The following is a 17,032-nucleotide window of genomic DNA, read 5'->3' as shown; positions in this document are numbered from 1 at the left end:
ACTATCTACTAAAGGAATTTACGGCCGTGTTCTTAGCTGCTGTTAACATTCCCCCTCATGGTAATTCCGAGGTAAGCGCTGAGCAAACTCCACTGTTTTATCACCGCACATGACTTTACCCAAGTGTAACCACCCGTGATAAAAACACATTAGATCATGTTTTCAGCAATATACGTGGTGCATACAGGGCTGCACCCTGCCCCCCTTTGGACCACATTTCTTTGTTCCTGTATCCCGTCTACAGGCAAAGACTGAAACAAACAAATCCTATTACCACACAGATTTCAGAGACTGAGAGCACCCTGCAGGACTGTTTTGCTGAAACAGACTGGGATGTGTTTAAAGATGCAGCCACTCTGGAGGACTCTTCTGTCAGCATACAGGACTATACTGAGTATGTGACTGGGTAGTATCTGACTTTAGCGCCTGTATTGATAACATTGTGACCACAATACAAGTAAGGAAGTTCCCCCACCAGAGGGTATGCGACAAAGTAAAGTAAAGTATGAAGAGGGAAGAAAACAATAACAGCAGCAAAGAGTCAGTACAGAGAGAAGCTGGAAGGCTTTTATTAAACTGCTGACTCTGGAAAGATGTGGCAAAGCCTGCAGGACATCACAGAATATAGGACCACCTCCACCACCACCATCAGCATCACAGACAGCCCGCTGGATGTTTTTAACATCTTTAACGAATGTTTGGAGACCTCCAGCGTTGGCACAGATAGGAGGCTCACATACACTCACATGGACCCTTAAATCAGGATGCTTTTTGTGGACCATAGTTCTGCTTTTAACATGGTCATCCCCAACAAACTCACCCACAATCTGTCTACACTTAGCCTGCACCCTACACTCTGTGACTGGCTTTTAAACTTTTTGACTGGCAGGCCCTAGTCTGTCAGGATTGGAAATAGGACCTCAGGCGCATTATTACACTTGGACACTAACACCACAGAGCTAGTTAAGAGGGCTCAGCAGCAGCTGTACTTTCTTAAGAGGCTGAGGAAGTTTTGCATGACTCCTAAGGTCCTCGCCAACTTTTACAGTTGCAATTAATTGGGGAGCTCAGTTTACGTCTCTGGTATAGAGAGCATTCTGTGACCTGCTGGGAATTCAAGTCAGCTTGACCTCGGGGTACCAGCCACAAGCCAAGTCGAGCAGGTGAACCAAGATCTGGGAAGCTTCTTAAGAATGCATTGTGACCGGGAACATCATCGCCCAGAATTCCCACTGACTAATACCCTCTGTTGTGTGTTGTAGCTCTATGTTGTTTAGTGTAGCGCCAAGGTTCTGGAGGAACATTGTCTCATTTTCACTGTGTACTGTGTGCCACTGTGTATGGTAGAAATTACAATAAAAGCCTCTTGACTTGAGCGTTCCCATTGCAGAGGTGGGAAGGAACGAAGTATAAATACTTTGTTACTGTACTTAAGTAGATTTTTTTGGTATCAGTACTTTTACTCATTACATTTTTACACAAATATCTTTACTTTCTACTTCTTACATTTTCAAAACAGGCTCATTACTTTAGTTTTACTCCATTGATTTGGTGAAATGTCAATATTTTCAATAATATCAACAATGTCTTATTTATATATATATATATATATATATATATATATATATATATATATATATATATATATATATATATATATATATATATATATATATACATACACACACACACACACAGTGAGGAAAATAAGTATTTGAACACCCTGCTATTTTGCAAGTTCTCCCACTTAGAAATCATGGAGGGGTCTGAAATTGTCATCGTAGGTGCATGTCCACTGTAAGAGACATAATCTAAAAAAAAAAAAAAATCCAGAAATCACAATGTATGATTTTTTAACTATTTATTTGTATGATACAGCTGCAAATAAGTATTTGAACACCTGAGAAAGTCAATGTTAATATTTGGTACAGTAGCCTTTGTTTGCAATTACAGAGGTCAAACGTTTCCTGTAGTTTTTCACCAGGTTTGCACACACTGCAGGAGGGATTTTGGCCCACTCCTCCACACAGATCTTCTCTAGATCAGTCAGGTTTCTGGCCTGTCGCTGAGAAGCACGGAGTTTGAGCTCCCTCCAAAGATTTTCTATTGGGTTTAGGTCTGGAGACTGGCTAGGCCACGACAGAACCTTGATATGCTTCTTACAGAGCCACTCCTTGGTTATCCTGGCTGTGTGCTTCGGGTCATTGTCAAGTTGGAAGACCCAGCCTCGACCCATCTTCAAATGCTCTAACTGAGGGAAGGAGATTGTAACACTTACTCATGTGATAGTGGTTGATTGCGAGGGTGAGACGCGCACCACGCTCGTAACCTCCTCGGTTTTCATGGTAATTCTATTTACTTTCATTTTCACAGCACCATCACTGATTTTCTTGGGAGACTTTTTTCAAGATTTCTAGTGAAATAAAAATATAAAACTAAAAAAGTTACTGTGGGAGAGCGTATGAATACGGGAGCCACTTTTGTTTGGTTTTTTTTGTGTCGGTCTACTTAGTGCCCCACGCAGCATGTCTCTGGCACGCACACACACACACATACACATGCTCTCCTCCTTAAATGCACCCTCCGATCACTTTAAAAGAGAGAACAATCATTAGGTCACAATAAGTTCAGGTGAGGCAATCCCCTGCCTATCTGCTCCCGGACCCGCCCTCCATTCACAAACCGCCGCTTGGCCACGCCCCCGCTGCCACAGTTACGTTTTTGCTGCACTAAACAACTGGAGCGACCGAGTGATACGTCATCAACTAAGCGACTGATGTGACCCTCCGCCGAAAACGGGGAACAGGCAGCGTGGGTTTGCTCGTGCCTTTGAAATTTGCTCGTGAAACAGGGTAAAATTTTGCGAGCGAGTTTGCTCGTATCTCCGTTCGCTCGTACTATAGGTTGCTCGTACAACGGGGTTTCACTGTAATTGTAAGTTTATTGCTAATGAGCAAGCCAGTGGTGACTATATATATATATATATATATATATATATATATATATATACAGTGGGTACGGAAAGTATTTAGACCCCCTTAAATTTTTCACTCTTTGTTATATTGCAGCCATTTGCTAAAATCATTTAAGTTCATTCTTCTTCCTCATGAATGTACACACAGCTCCCCATATTGACAGAAAAACACAGAATTGTTGACATTGTTGCAGATTTATTAAAAAAGAAAAACTGAAATATCACATGGTCCTAAGTATTCAGACCCTTTGCTGTGACACTCATATATTTAACTCAGGTGCTTTCCATTTCTTCTGATCATCCTTGAGATGGTTCCACACCTTCATTTGAGTCCAGCTGTGTTTGATTATACTGATTGGACTTGATTAGGAAAGCCACACACCTGTCTATATAAGACCTTCCAGATCACAATGCATGTCAGAGCAAATGAGAATCATGAGGTCAAAGGAACTGCCTGAAGAGCTCAGAGACAGAATTGTGGCAAGGCACAGATCTGGCCAAGGTTACAAAAAGATTTCTGCTGCACTTAAGGTTCCTAAGAGCACAGTGGCCTCCGTAATCCTCAAATGGAAGACGTTTGGGACGACCAAAACCCTTCCTAGAGCTGGCCGTCCGGCCAAACTGAGCTATCGGGGGAGAAGAGCCTTGGTGAGAGAGGTAAAGAAGAACCCAAAGATCACTGTGGCTGAGCTCCAGAGATGCAGTCAGGAGATGGGAGAAAGTTGTAGAAAGTCAACCATCACTGCAGCCCTCCACCAGTCGGAGCTTTATGGCAGAGTGGCCCGACGGAAGCCTCTCCTCAGTGTAGGACACATGAAAGCCCGCATGGAGTTTGCTTAAAAACACCTGAAGGACTCCAAGATGGTGAGAAATAAGATTCTCTGGTCTGATGAGACCAAAATATAACTTTTTGGCCTTAATTCTAAGCGGTATGTGTGGAGAAAACCAGGCACTGCTCATCACCTGTCCAATACAGTCCCAACAGTGAAGCATGGTGGTGGCAGCATCATGCTGTGGGTGTGTTTTTCAGCTGCAGGGACAGGACGACTGGTTGCAATCGAGGGAAAGATGAATGCGGCCAAGTACAGGGATATCCTGGACAAAAACCTTCTCCAGAGTGCTCTGGACCTCAGACTGGGCCGAAGGTTTACCCTCCAACAAGACAATGACCCTAAGCACACAGCTAAAATAACGAAGGAGTGGCTTCACAACAACTCCGTGACTGTTCTTGAATGGCCCAGCCAGAGCCCTGACTTAAACCCAATTGAGCATCTCTGGAGAGACCTAAAAATGGCTGTCCACCAACGTTTACCATCCAACCTGACAGAACTGGAGAGGACCTGCAAGGAGGAATGGCAGAGGATCCCTGAATCCAGGTGTGAAAAACTTGTTGCATCTTTCCCAAAAAGACTCCTGGCTGTATTAGATCAAAAGGGGGCTTCTACTAAATACTGAGCAAAGGGTCTGAATACTTAGGACCATGTGATATTTCAGTTTTTCTTTTTTAATAAATCTGCAACAATGTCAACAATTCTGTGTTTTTCTGTCAGTATGGGGTGCTATGTGTACATTAATGAGGAAGAAGAATGAACCTAAATGATTTTAGCAAATGGCTGCAATATAACAAAGAGTGAAAAATTTAAGGGGGTCTGAATACTTTCCGTACCCACTGTATACAGTGAGGAAAATAAGTATTTGTACACCCTGCTATTTTGCAAGTTCTCCCACTTAGAAATCATGAAGGGGTCTGAAATTGTCATCGTAGCTGCATGTCCACTGTGAGAGACATAATCTAAAAAAAAAAAATCCAGAAATCACAATATATGATTTTTAGACTATTTATTTGTATGATACAGCTGCAAATAAGTATTTGAACACCTGTCTATCAGCTAGAATTCTGACCCTCAAAGACCTGTTAGTCTGCCTTTAAAATGTCCACCTCCACTACATTTATTATCCTAAATTAGATGCACCTGTTTGAGGTCGTTAGCTGCATAAAGACACCTGTCCACCCCATACAATCAGTTAGAATCCAACTACTAACATGGCCAAGACCAAAGAGCTGTCCAAAGACACTAGAGACAAAATTGTACACCTCCACAAGGCTGGAAAGGGCTATGGGGAAATTGCCAAGCAGATTGGTGAAAAAAGGTCCACTGTTGGAGCAATCATTAGAAAATGGAAGAAGCTAAACATGACTGTCAATCTCCCTCAGACTGGGGGTCCATGCAAGATCTCACCTGGTGGGGTCTCAATGATCCTAAGGAAGGTGAGAAATCAGCCCAGAACTACACGGGAGGAGCTGGTCAATGACCTGAAAAGAGTTGGGACCACCGTTTCCAAGGTTACTGTTGATAATACACTAAGACGTCATGGTTTGAAATCATGCATGGCACGGAAGGTTCCCCTGCTTAAACCAGCACATGTCCTGGCACGTCTTAAGTTTGCCAATGACCATTTGGATGATCCAGAGGAGCCATGGGAGAAAGTCATGGGGTCAGATGAGACGAAAATAGAACTTTTGGGTCATAATTCCACTAAACATGTTTGGAGGAGGAAGAATGATGAGTACCATCCCAAGAACACCATCCCTACTGTGAAGCATGGGGGTGGTAGCATCATGCTTTGGGGGTGTTTTTCTGCACATGAGACAGGGTGACTGCACTGTATTAAGGAGAGGATGACCGGGGCCATGTATTGCGAGATTTTGGGGGCAAGGCCCTTAACCCTCTATGCTCCAGGGGACCCTTACGAGAAAAATAAATCAAGGACCGTGACGTCGGAGCGACGTGGGTCCGCCTTTCCATGGGCTCACCACCTGCAGGAGGGACCGTAAGGGACCGGTGCTGAGAGGATTGGGCAGCAGTCGAAGGCGGGGGCCTTGACAGCCCGATCCCTGGACACGGAGAAGTGTCCGGGGAATCTGCTTAGACTGCTGCCCCCGGGACCCGAATTACGGATAAGCGGGAGAAGATGAATGAATGAATGGATTATGTCTCTCACAGTGGACATGCACCTACGATGACAATTTCAGACCCCTCCACGATTTTTAAGTGGGAGAACTTGCAAAATACCAGGGTGTTCAAATACTTATTTTCCTCACTGTATATATATATGCTGATTTCTTTAGCAGTGACATCATAATCGTGGTATTAAGAGGTGGATTGACTCAGTTAAAACAGCTCTGAAGGCCTAGTTTTAAAATGCCCTGCCTGCCACTGCAATCAGGAATTACACACATTACATCAGCTGCACACACAGGTACACAAACACATGCATACCATAGTAAGTGGGAGACGGAAACATAGGAAACACTAGAATTGAGAAAAAAAGAAAACACTAGCAAGTCGGAAACATAGAGTCTGACCCAGACAACGACAGCTGGTTTTATGAAAAAGGAGTACAAATCTTGGTCAAAACTATCTAAACAGGAAAGATAAATAAAACGTTTTTAAAGAGAGGGGGGCAATTATGATCAGAGCTCAGGCAACACACAAATATAGACAAAGTTTGAATTTAAATGGAGTGACCATGGCAAGATAGTGATGGCTTCTTTTTTAGTGGATGTTTTGTTTTTGAAAAGTGCACTGGAAAAAACTAACAAAAAATCTGGAACATGCATACCATAGTAAGTGGGAGACGGAAACATAGGAAACACTAGAATTGAGAAAAAAAGAAAAACACTAGCAAGTCGGAAACATAGAGTCTGACCCAGACAACGACAGCTGGTTTTATGAAAAAGGAGTACAAATCTTGGTCAAAACTATCTAAACAGGAGAGATAAATAAAACGTTTTTAAAGAGAGGGGGGCAATTATGATCAGAGCTCAGGCAACACACAAATATAGACAAAGTTTGAATTTAAATGGAGTGACCATGGCAAGATAGTGATGGCTTCTTTTTTAGTGGATGTTTTGTTTTTGAAAAGTGCACTGGAAAAAACTAACAAAAAATCTGGAACATATTTAAGATTCTGCCTGTTTCCTATGTCTTCCTTCACACCCTCACACATCAAATTCACCACCTTCTTAATAAAATTATTATTATTTTTTATTATTATTATTATGCTCTCTAAAGATTAATAATGTGGAATAGAAGTGAATCTCTTCCAAATATTATTTTAGCCAACCCAACTTTTGCCATGAGACCAAAATGATAAAGCATGTTATTAAAACTGCATTTGCAGATAATAATGTGCCCAGGTCAACCATGTATTTTACAGTGGCAACTAAAAGTAAACTTCAAGGAGTACAATAGAGAGGGTTTGTGGACTAAATACATGAATTGTACACAATTGTGCATTAAGAAAAATAAGTTTGCCAAGATTCAACCTCTACCTCTATCTACAAAGCCACAGCTGATAATTTGCCTTCATACCAGTCTGTCCTCTACATCTGTCTCTTTCAATACAACTACCTGCATGTTTCCCCACACCACATCCATAAACCTTTACACCAAACCAAACCATCTCAATCGCACCTAGCACCTCTCACCTGGACTTTCATTCCCCTTCTCTACAGGCTCATCTCAACCTGCTCCCTACTCTCACCACAAATCACAATATCATTCGAAAATATAATCCTTCATGGACACTCCTGTCTGACCTTGTCTGTCAAACTGTCAATCACCACTGAAAACGAGAAAGGGCTCAGAGCCGATTCTTGATGCAATTCCACATGCACCTTGAACCAGTCTGTTGTTCCTACTGCACACCTCACTGCTGTCATACTGTCCTCATGAAAGTCCTGCACCACCCTCACACTTCTGTGCCACACTGGACTGACTCATGCAATGCCACAACATCTCTTTTGGCACCCTGTCACCCTGTCTTCCTCGGCATGAAACCATACTGTTACTCACAGATTGTCACCTCACCTCACCCTAGCTTCCACTACTCTTTACCATAACTTCATGGTGTGACTGATCAACTTTATTCCCCTGTAGGTACATCCCCTTCATTTAAAAAAAAAATCGGTACCAGCACACTAGCTGTCTCGCTTATAACTTCTGCAGTAGTTACCTATTCATCCAGCACCTCTTCACCACCATTTAGCCCCCTGTCTGACCTTTTCCCTAAATCTCTCACTACAGTCTTCCTCCTTTAGTTTCCACCATCATATTATTTTTTCAGTCCTCATTCTCCTCCTCCTCTCCTTCACTTCCAAAGCCATCCTACAGACCACATTCAATGCTGTTTAGCTACAATATCCCCCGCCAACACCTTATAGTCTTTAATCTCTTTCATGTTGCATCTTCTGCATTAAATGTAGTCCACCTGTGTGCACCTCCCTCTACTCCTATATGACACCATATGCTTCTCCTTCTTCCTAAAATATTCACCACAGCCATTTCTATCCTTTTTGCAAAATCAACCACCATCTGCCCTTCCACATCTTCTTCTTCTTAAGGCCATACCTACCCATCACGTCATCATCACCTTCTACAAAGTATTTCTCTCCTAGGTACACTCTTTTTTTTTTAACCCCCCCTCCCATGTCCATGGGTTTACTTCCTTTCCACTTGGTCTCCTGAACACACGTCTCCCTTTCTCCGCAACATCATATCAGCCAACATTCATAGTGCCCAACCTAACCTTCAATCTCCTAGACTTCTCATAGACTTCTCCTTAATTTCTACAAAATTAAGTACACCCCTCACATTTAAGCAACCATTTTAGAATAAGACACTACTATAGAAATGAAACTTGGATATATTTTAGAGTAGTCAATGTGCAGCTTTTTTAGCAATCCTAACTCAACATACAGCCATTATTGTCCAAATTGCTCACAACAATAGTGATTACACTCTAAGTGATAACAGCTGTATATCCTGTAACCATGCAAAGCAACATAACCTATTCATTATGCTCATATTTTTTCTGATTGAGAGAATCATACAAATGTGTGTATCTTGTATTAAAGCAGTTAAAAGTTGGTTCTTTGAGCACAATTCTCTCATACTGACCACTGGATGTTCAACATTGCACCTCATGGCAAATAACTCTCTGAGGATTTGCGAATTAGAATTGTTGTTCTCTATAAAGAAGGCCTGGGCTATTATAATAATGGTAAACCTGAAACTCAGTTACCGTATAGTTGCCATGGTCATACAAAGGTTTTCCAATACGTTTTCCACTCTGGACAGGCCTCGCAAGGGTCACTCAAAGCTGTTGTGAAATTTTCTTTGCTCAGTTCAGAATAATTTGCCCTGAAGTCTTGCAGGTTTTGAGTCCAGATAGACTTTATTAACGCAGTAACAACATTGAATAACGTTTGCAAACACCACTCCAGAATCCAGTTTTGCACTCATATTTACCCTCCTGAAGCTGTTCACCAAATTCCATGCATGTCTTGTATTTTTAGACAAAGAATTTTTACCATGTGGTTGCTCCTGAAGGGTGATCAGTAACTCCCACTAAGTCCCAGTAAATTCTTATTTCTAGCCTCTGTATGTAAGGACAAGGTCCTTTTCTTGTCTCTATTTTCTACACTTGAAATAGTTCACTCTGTTTTAAGCACAATCCACATGTAGTCAAATAATTAATATTGAAGTACTGTTCTCTAATAAATGGTAATAATTATATGCATTACCTTGATCCAGGATCAATTAATATAGTTCACAAAAGTTGGTTTCAAAAAACAGAATAAGTGCTGCTTGCATTGCTTAGAGCAGGGGTGGCCAACCATTCAGAGACCAAGAACATTTTTTACTGTGTTACCGCAAAGAGCCACATCATACACATAGGCACACATGAACTTCACCCATCCCTTCTTCTTACACACACACACACACACACACACACACACACACACACACACACACTGTCTCACACACACAAACTCTAAGTTCAACCAAGTCCACAATCAAAAATATAATAATTTACAATAGTGTTTTTCTTTTACTCTGCCATTCCAGGTCAGAGTGCAACTGTGATTCGATAGCCGTGTTAATGTCCCATATACTGTGTTCAACAGTGTGGCAGGACAGTTGGACGTCTGATACAATGCGTTTTATTTTGTCGTTTCCAAAAGACAAGATTTCAAGAACGTCACTGATGCATTATTTAACAAACTCTCCTTCATTGTATGGCTTTTTAGCCCGTGCAATGTTCCAAGCCAAATTTAATTTTCCAAGCCAAATTTAAAGCAAAATTTTTGGGAAAACTGTATCTGCTTTTCTGCCTGACTTTTCAAAGCAACCAACTTGTGCTTGTGAAGTTCAGTCCCTTTTGGAAATTCCTGGTTGATGTTTGCATGAAGTGAGCTGAAGTGGTGCTGAGATTTAAAGATTTGAAATGCGCTAATGACACCTGACATAAGGGAGAATGACTTGCCATTACGTTCAACATAATAAATATAAACTCTCTCCCACTCTGTTAAAACGTCCTGTGTTCATCTTAATCATGAGAGCGAACTTGACACAAACTGTTTACTTAAAATGTAAGTAAACAATTTGCATATGGAAGTTTGTGTTTTTTTTAATGTGCGTGTTCGCTTCGCTTGAGTTCAATACGGTATTTTCGTCAAATGCGCATGTGCTTGAGATGAAAATACCGCAAAGTTTCCCAGTAGGGGCAAGATCATTGAAGTCTTAAAAATAAGACTTGGCCACCCCTGTCTTAGAGGATGCAGAAGCTGAAGGTCTGCTTGTCAGTGCTCCGACTGTACGCCGCACACTGCAAAAAGTTGGTTTACATGGCCGTTGTCAAAGAAGGAAGCCGCTTCTGAAGCTGACTCACAAGAATGCCTGCAAACAGTTTGCTGAAGAATTGCTGGAACCATGTCCTAAGGTCTAATGAGAGTAAGATAAACTTGTTTGGCTCAGATAGTGTCCAGCCTTTGTGGTGACGTCCTGTTGAGGCGTATCGAGAAAATTGAATCTTGCCTACTGTCAAGCATGGTGGTGATAGCCTCATAGTATGGGGCTACATGAGAACTGCTGGTACTGGGGAGCTGCAGTTCATTGAGAGGAAGCATGGATTCCAGCATGTACTGTATCATTATGAAGCAAACAACAGTTTGCTGTCAAACAACAGTTTTCCAAAATTATAATGACCTCAAACACACTTCCAAGATGACAATGCCTTGCTGACGAAGCTGAAGATAATTGAGTGGCCAAGTATGTCCCCAAACCTGAGCACCTTTGGGGATCCTCAAGCGGAAGGTGGAAAAGCGCCACGTGTCTAACATCAAACAGCCACGTGTCTAACATCAAACAACGTGATGTTATTATGGAGGAGTGGAAGAGGATCCCAGCAACAACCTGTGCAGCTCTGGTAAATTCCATGCCCAGGAGTGTTAAGGCAATGCTAGATAACAATTGTGCTCACACAAAATACTGACACTTTGGACACAGTTTTGACATGTTCACTTAGGGTGTGCTCACTTTAGTTGCCAGTTATTTAGACAATAATGGCTGTATGTTAAGTGTTTTTCAGGACAGTAAATCTGTACTGTTATTCAAGCTGCACATTGACTACTCTAATTATATCCAATTTTCATTTCTAAAGTATTGTCTCTTGAAAACACATAATAAAATAGTTGCTGCAATGTGAGGGATGTACTCACTTTTGTAAGATACTGTATGTGAATATTTGATCTGTAAACTGGTTGCATATATCAGATTTCTTTCATGACTCAGACAAAGAAAAGCTGTTGCATCATTGTTTATTTAATTAACTTTAGGCTTTAAAGAAAGACAGTGCCTGTTACACGGCTTGTATCTAAACAGTAGCCTACTAAGAAAGTCATTGTTCACTGTCTTCCTCTGTCCTTTCACAACAATTTCTCTCGAGAGTTTTTCTTTTGGCATCGCTGTGCGTTTAAAAATCACCATCGGTGGAAGCTTTTCCCCCGATGCCATGCAGCTCAGAACACAGGTAAAGTGCGTGAGAGGCAGGTCAAACGTCAGAGAAACCTCATCCATATTTATGATGTGGTGCGGCCAGATTCACTGGGAGCACGCACGATTTAATATAAGAGTATAATTGGTTCACCTTAACCCTTTTGGCAATTTCATTGGTCTAATGTTATGGGGCTCAGGTTTTTGGCATGAAGCTTGTAATACCGGGAAAAACCCAGGAAAAATCCATAAGTTAGCCTCTTCATTGTTTAAGCCAAAGCGGGGTTCAAAGCGTGGAAAAAAAGTAGCGGCTTGTAGTCCAGAAAATATGGTGTGTGTGTGTGTGTGTGTGTGTGTGTATATATATATAATAAAAGAAAAAAATTATGCAAGTTATGTTTTGAGATCAAACACACAAGCACATAGTTTTTAGTTTTCCTATGAATTCTACAAGTTTGTTTTCAGATACTTTTATACCATGGCACACTGAAGTTGCTTTCTGGTTTTCTTACAAATGTCTCTTTTACAGCAAAATCAGACAAGAACAGCCAAGATCTGGAGCATTTGGACTTTAAAATAGTGGTGGAGCCTAAAGATATCCAATCCTTCACCATCATACTAGTTGCCTCTTCAAGGCAAGAGAAGTCAGCCTGGACTAGTGACATCAGCCAGGTATGTCTCCCTGCATTTACTTCTGTTAATTGGCTCACACAGCTTAAGAATACAATCTCACCTTAAATTTTCTGCAGGGTAAAACCTTCAACCTCCTCCTCCCCTCTTTTCCACAGTGCATTGACAATATTCGTTGCAATGGACTTATGATGAACGCTTTTGAGGACAACTCAAAAGTCACTGTACCACAGATGATCAAGTAGGAATCCACTGTAAAACATTCTTGGAAGCATTCAATAGTCAAGGCTTATTGATAATAATTGTAATGGTTTTATATTACTTTAAAATTTAATTTTAATTTTATGAATAACCCGTGACACTCAATAACAAACCCTCTAAAACAAACTACATTTTAAGAAGCAATGTGATAGAATTGAACTTCTATATGTTGGGAAGTTTATTGTTCAACTTCCCACTAAACTCATCCAAAACACTGCTAACTAAATGCAAGTTCCTTTGATTCAATTCAAGTTTATTTCCACAGTGCTTTTCACAATATACATTGTTTTAATGTCTTTACAGAATGTGAAATTTCTTAAACAAAACTGTAATTATTAGTGAACTATGTGTATTTACTGTATCCTTGATGAGCAAGCCTTAGGAGACTTTGATGGTATGAAGCCTTAAAAAAAAAAAAGTGAACCAGACTCAATACAGGACCCCTCCTCATTTGGATGACACCAGGAGTGTGACTATAAAATAAAAACAATACAAACACTGGAGAGTGAGAAATATCATGAGCAAATTAGTTATTGATTATGATTGATGCCCTTTCTACAGTCGAAAGCTACACTGCTTAAGATAGCTAGCTTAGGGTCAGTTGACTTTTAAAATGCTTTGCTTGTGGTTGAAATGCAAATAAAAAACATAATTAGACCTTAATGTCGGTAAAGCCTGTAAGTTTACATATGGTAGGAAATTAAAATATTTGAGTAGGATAAGGTTCTGTAGGTCACCACTTATCATTGTTACTGGCTTTACACTTGAATGTATGTATGTTATGCACACAATGTTACATATATTTTTATCAAAAAACATTTGCATGTGTATTCTGGGTTTAGATCTGATGCCAGTCTTTACTGCGATGATGTGGATATCCGCTTCAGTAAGATGATGAACTCATGCAAAGTGTTGCAGATCCGCTATGCCAGTGTGGAACGGTTACTGGAGCGGCTGACCGATCTGCGCTTCTTGTCTATTGACTTTCTCAACACTTTTTTGCATTCATATCGCGTCTTTACCACCGCAGACGTTGTACTCGACAAGCTCATTGCCATCTACAAGAAGCCCATCAGTGCCATCCCAGCTCGGTGGGTCTAGCATGTGGTTTGCTTATGCTATAATGTGGCACATAAAACATGATGATATAACTGATAATTAATGGAAACCTGAGGATCTTGTTACCATGTTGTAATTTGTATAATAGAGCATGGAGCCCTAAGCATTTTCCCATGAGATGTATAAAAGGAAATCCATTTGAAAAAAAAATTACATGCAGCAAAGATGTTAACAAAATCTAACTAAAAGATTATCACTTTGTCACTAGTACTGAGAAGTCTGTGATGTGAGGCCATGTACGAGTGACGAAGTGCTATTTCTGGATTAGTTCTATCATTTAACTTGGGATTATTCTGGAATTTCTTTATGAAATTATTCATAAGAAATTAGTTAGCAGATAATTCAGAAGTTGTTAATTGCATACTCCATTTAATCTTATACATACATTTATTTAAATAAACAGTTTTTTAGTGTTTAATTTGAGAAAACATTGGGGTAAGTTTACTTTTGGCGAAATGAGTGTGAAGATGCTAGCAAACTAAGCAGGTAACTGGTAATCAGATAATATAAATGGTAAATTAAAATTATATATATATATATATATATATATATATATATATATATATATATATATATATATATATATATATATATATAGGAAAGTGTTTTATAATGAACACTGAGCATAAATTAATTTTATTATGTAATAGTGTGTGATTGATAAGATAGTTTGCTTCCCAGTGTAATGGCCTAGTTACCCATTTTTTTTTTTTTTTCGTTGTGTTTTTTCTTCTTTTTTTTTCTAGTTAGTATTTTTTTTATAGATACTTTTACTTTTTTACTCTTAGTGAAGTCAAATTATTATTATTTTTTGCTACTGTTTGAGTAAGTATTAATTTAAAGTAGCAATACCTTTATATGAACACAAGTTTTGCTTATGCACCTCTGGACTCAGATGTTCAGATTAGACGTTGCTACAATCATCTAAGAACATGCATATGAAAGCCAAAAGAACAAGATCAAAATATGGCAGCTCGCAATCATCATACAATAGTCAAGTCAAGTTTATTTCTATAATGATTTTCACAACAGACATTGTCTCAAAGCAGCTTTACAGAATTTAAAAGTTAAGGTGAATGATGTGAATTTATCCCTGATGAGCAGCCATGGCGACTGTAGCAAGAAACAATTCTCTTACATGTCATGAGGAAGAAACCTTGAGAGGAACCAGACTCAAAAGGGAACGCATCCTCATTTGGGTGATATCAAGAGTGTGATAATATATCTTTAAACAATACAGAACACTGGAGAGTGAGAACTAACATGAGCACTGGAATGTGTGATTGGGTAATGTCCTTTCTACAGTCTTATAGAGTCATTTGAGATTATGGAACCAGGAGCTACTGAGCAACTCAACATTTGCGATCATCATAGATCCAACACCAGCTTCTCTATGCCAGAGCCTTTAATAGCATGTTTGATGGTTGAAACATGTTTTAAAAAGTTGGGACAGGGCCATGTTTACCTCTGTGTAGCATCCCCTCTCCTTTTAACAACAGTGGATATATGTCTTGCAACTAAGGAGAACATTTATACTAGGGTTCTGTAAGGAACTATATACATACAGAGGCTACACAAGCACAAACACCCACTCAATAATATACCAGTTACCCAATGAAAACAGTAACTACATTTATGACATAAACTGAAGGATTCTGCATGTCAATTCTTACAATGTCCACTGGAGAGTGCTACTAGCACATGGATGCTGTTTAACCATGCATAAGCAACCTGAGCATGTGACAAACAGCGGATCACTGCAGGTTAATACAGTGAGGAAAATAAGTATTTGAACACCCTGCTATTTTGCAAGTTCTCTCACTTAGAAATCATGAAGGGGTCTGAAATTGTCATCGTAGGTGCCACTGTGAGAGAAATATTCTAAAAAAATAAAAATCCAGAAATCACAATGTATGATTTTTTTTACTATTTATTTGTATGATACAGCTGCAAATAAGTATTTGAACACCTGAGAAAGTCAATGTTCATATTTGGTACAGTAGCCTTTGTTTGCAATTACAGAGGTCAAACGTTTCCTGTAGTTTTTCACCAGGTTTGCACACACTGCAGGAGGGATTTTGGCCCACTCCTCCACACAGATCTTCTCTAGATCAATCAGGTTTCTAGCCTGTCGCTGAGAAACACGGAGTTTGAGCTCCCTCCAAAAATTCTCTATTGAGTTTAGCTCTGGAGACTGGCTAGGCCATGCCAGAACCTTGATATGCTTCTTACAGAGCCACTCCTTGGTTATCCTGGCTGTGTGCTTCGGGTCATTGTCATGTTGGAAGACCCAGCCCCGACCCATCTTCAATGCTCTAACTGAGGGAAGTAGGTTGTTCCCCAAAATCTCGCAATACATGGCCCCGGTCATCCTCTCCTTAATACAGTGAAGTCGCCCTGTCCTATGTGCAGAAAAACACCCCCAAAGCATGATGCTACCACCCTCATGCTTCACAGTAGGGATGGTGTTCTTGGGATGGTACTCATCATTCTTCTTCCTCCAAACCCATTTAGTGGAATTATGACCCAAAAGTTCTATTTTGGTCTCATCTGACCACATGACTTTCTCCCATGACTCCTCTGGATCATCCAAATGGTCATTGGCAAACTTAAGACGTGCCTGGACATGTGCTGGTTTAAGCAGGGGAACCTTCCGTGCCATGCATGATTTCAAACCATGACGTCTTAGTGTATTACCAACAGTAACCTTGGAAACGGTGGTCCCAGCTCTTTTTAGGTCATTGACCAGCTCCTTCCATGTAGTTCTGGGCTGATTTCTCACCTTCCTTAGGATCATTGAGACCCCACGAGGTGAGATCTTGCATGGCGCCCCAGTCCGAGGGAGATTGACAGTCATGTTTAGCTTCTTCCATTTTCTAATGATTGCTCCAACAGTGGACCTTTTTTCACCAAGCTGGTTGGCAATTTCCCTGTAGCCCTTTCCAGCCTTGTGGAGGTGTACAATTTTGTCTCTACTGTATTTGGACAGCTCTTTGGTCTTGGCCATGTTAGTAGTTGGATTCCTACTGATTGTATGGGGTGGACAGGTATCTTTATGCAGCTAACGACCTAAAACAGGTGCATCTAATTTAGGATAATAAATGTAGTTGAGGTGGACATTTTAAAGGCAGACTAACAGGTCTTTGAGGGTCAGAGTTCTAGCTGATAGACAGGTGTTCAAATACTTATTTGCAGCTGTATCATACAA

General features: G+C 40.3%; 1 protein-coding gene across 6 annotated transcripts in view; it reads left to right on the top strand.

The window, feature by feature from the left end:
• rasgrf1 (Ras protein specific guanine nucleotide releasing factor 1) overlaps window positions 1-17,032 on the top strand; it is a 188,324-nt gene that overhangs the window by 87,116 nt on the left and 84,176 nt on the right. For all 6 annotated transcript variants that reach the window (XM_083552609.1, XM_083552606.1, XM_083552605.1 and 3 more), the window contains 3 exons: window positions 12,344-12,486; window positions 12,603-12,685; window positions 13,548-13,796. In XM_083552609.1, the coding sequence (XP_083408735.1) occupies window positions 12,344-12,486; window positions 12,603-12,685; window positions 13,548-13,796 (475 nt within the window). The remainder of the gene's footprint in view (window positions 1-12,343; window positions 12,487-12,602; window positions 12,686-13,547; window positions 13,797-17,032) is intronic.

The sequence above is a fragment of the Silurus aristotelis genome (assembly GCF_946808225.1).
Source record: "Silurus aristotelis genome assembly, chromosome: 10".
Lineage (NCBI taxonomy): Eukaryota > Metazoa > Chordata > Actinopteri > Siluriformes > Siluridae > Silurus > Silurus aristotelis.
This window is presented reverse-complemented; position numbering and strand designations above follow the sequence as displayed.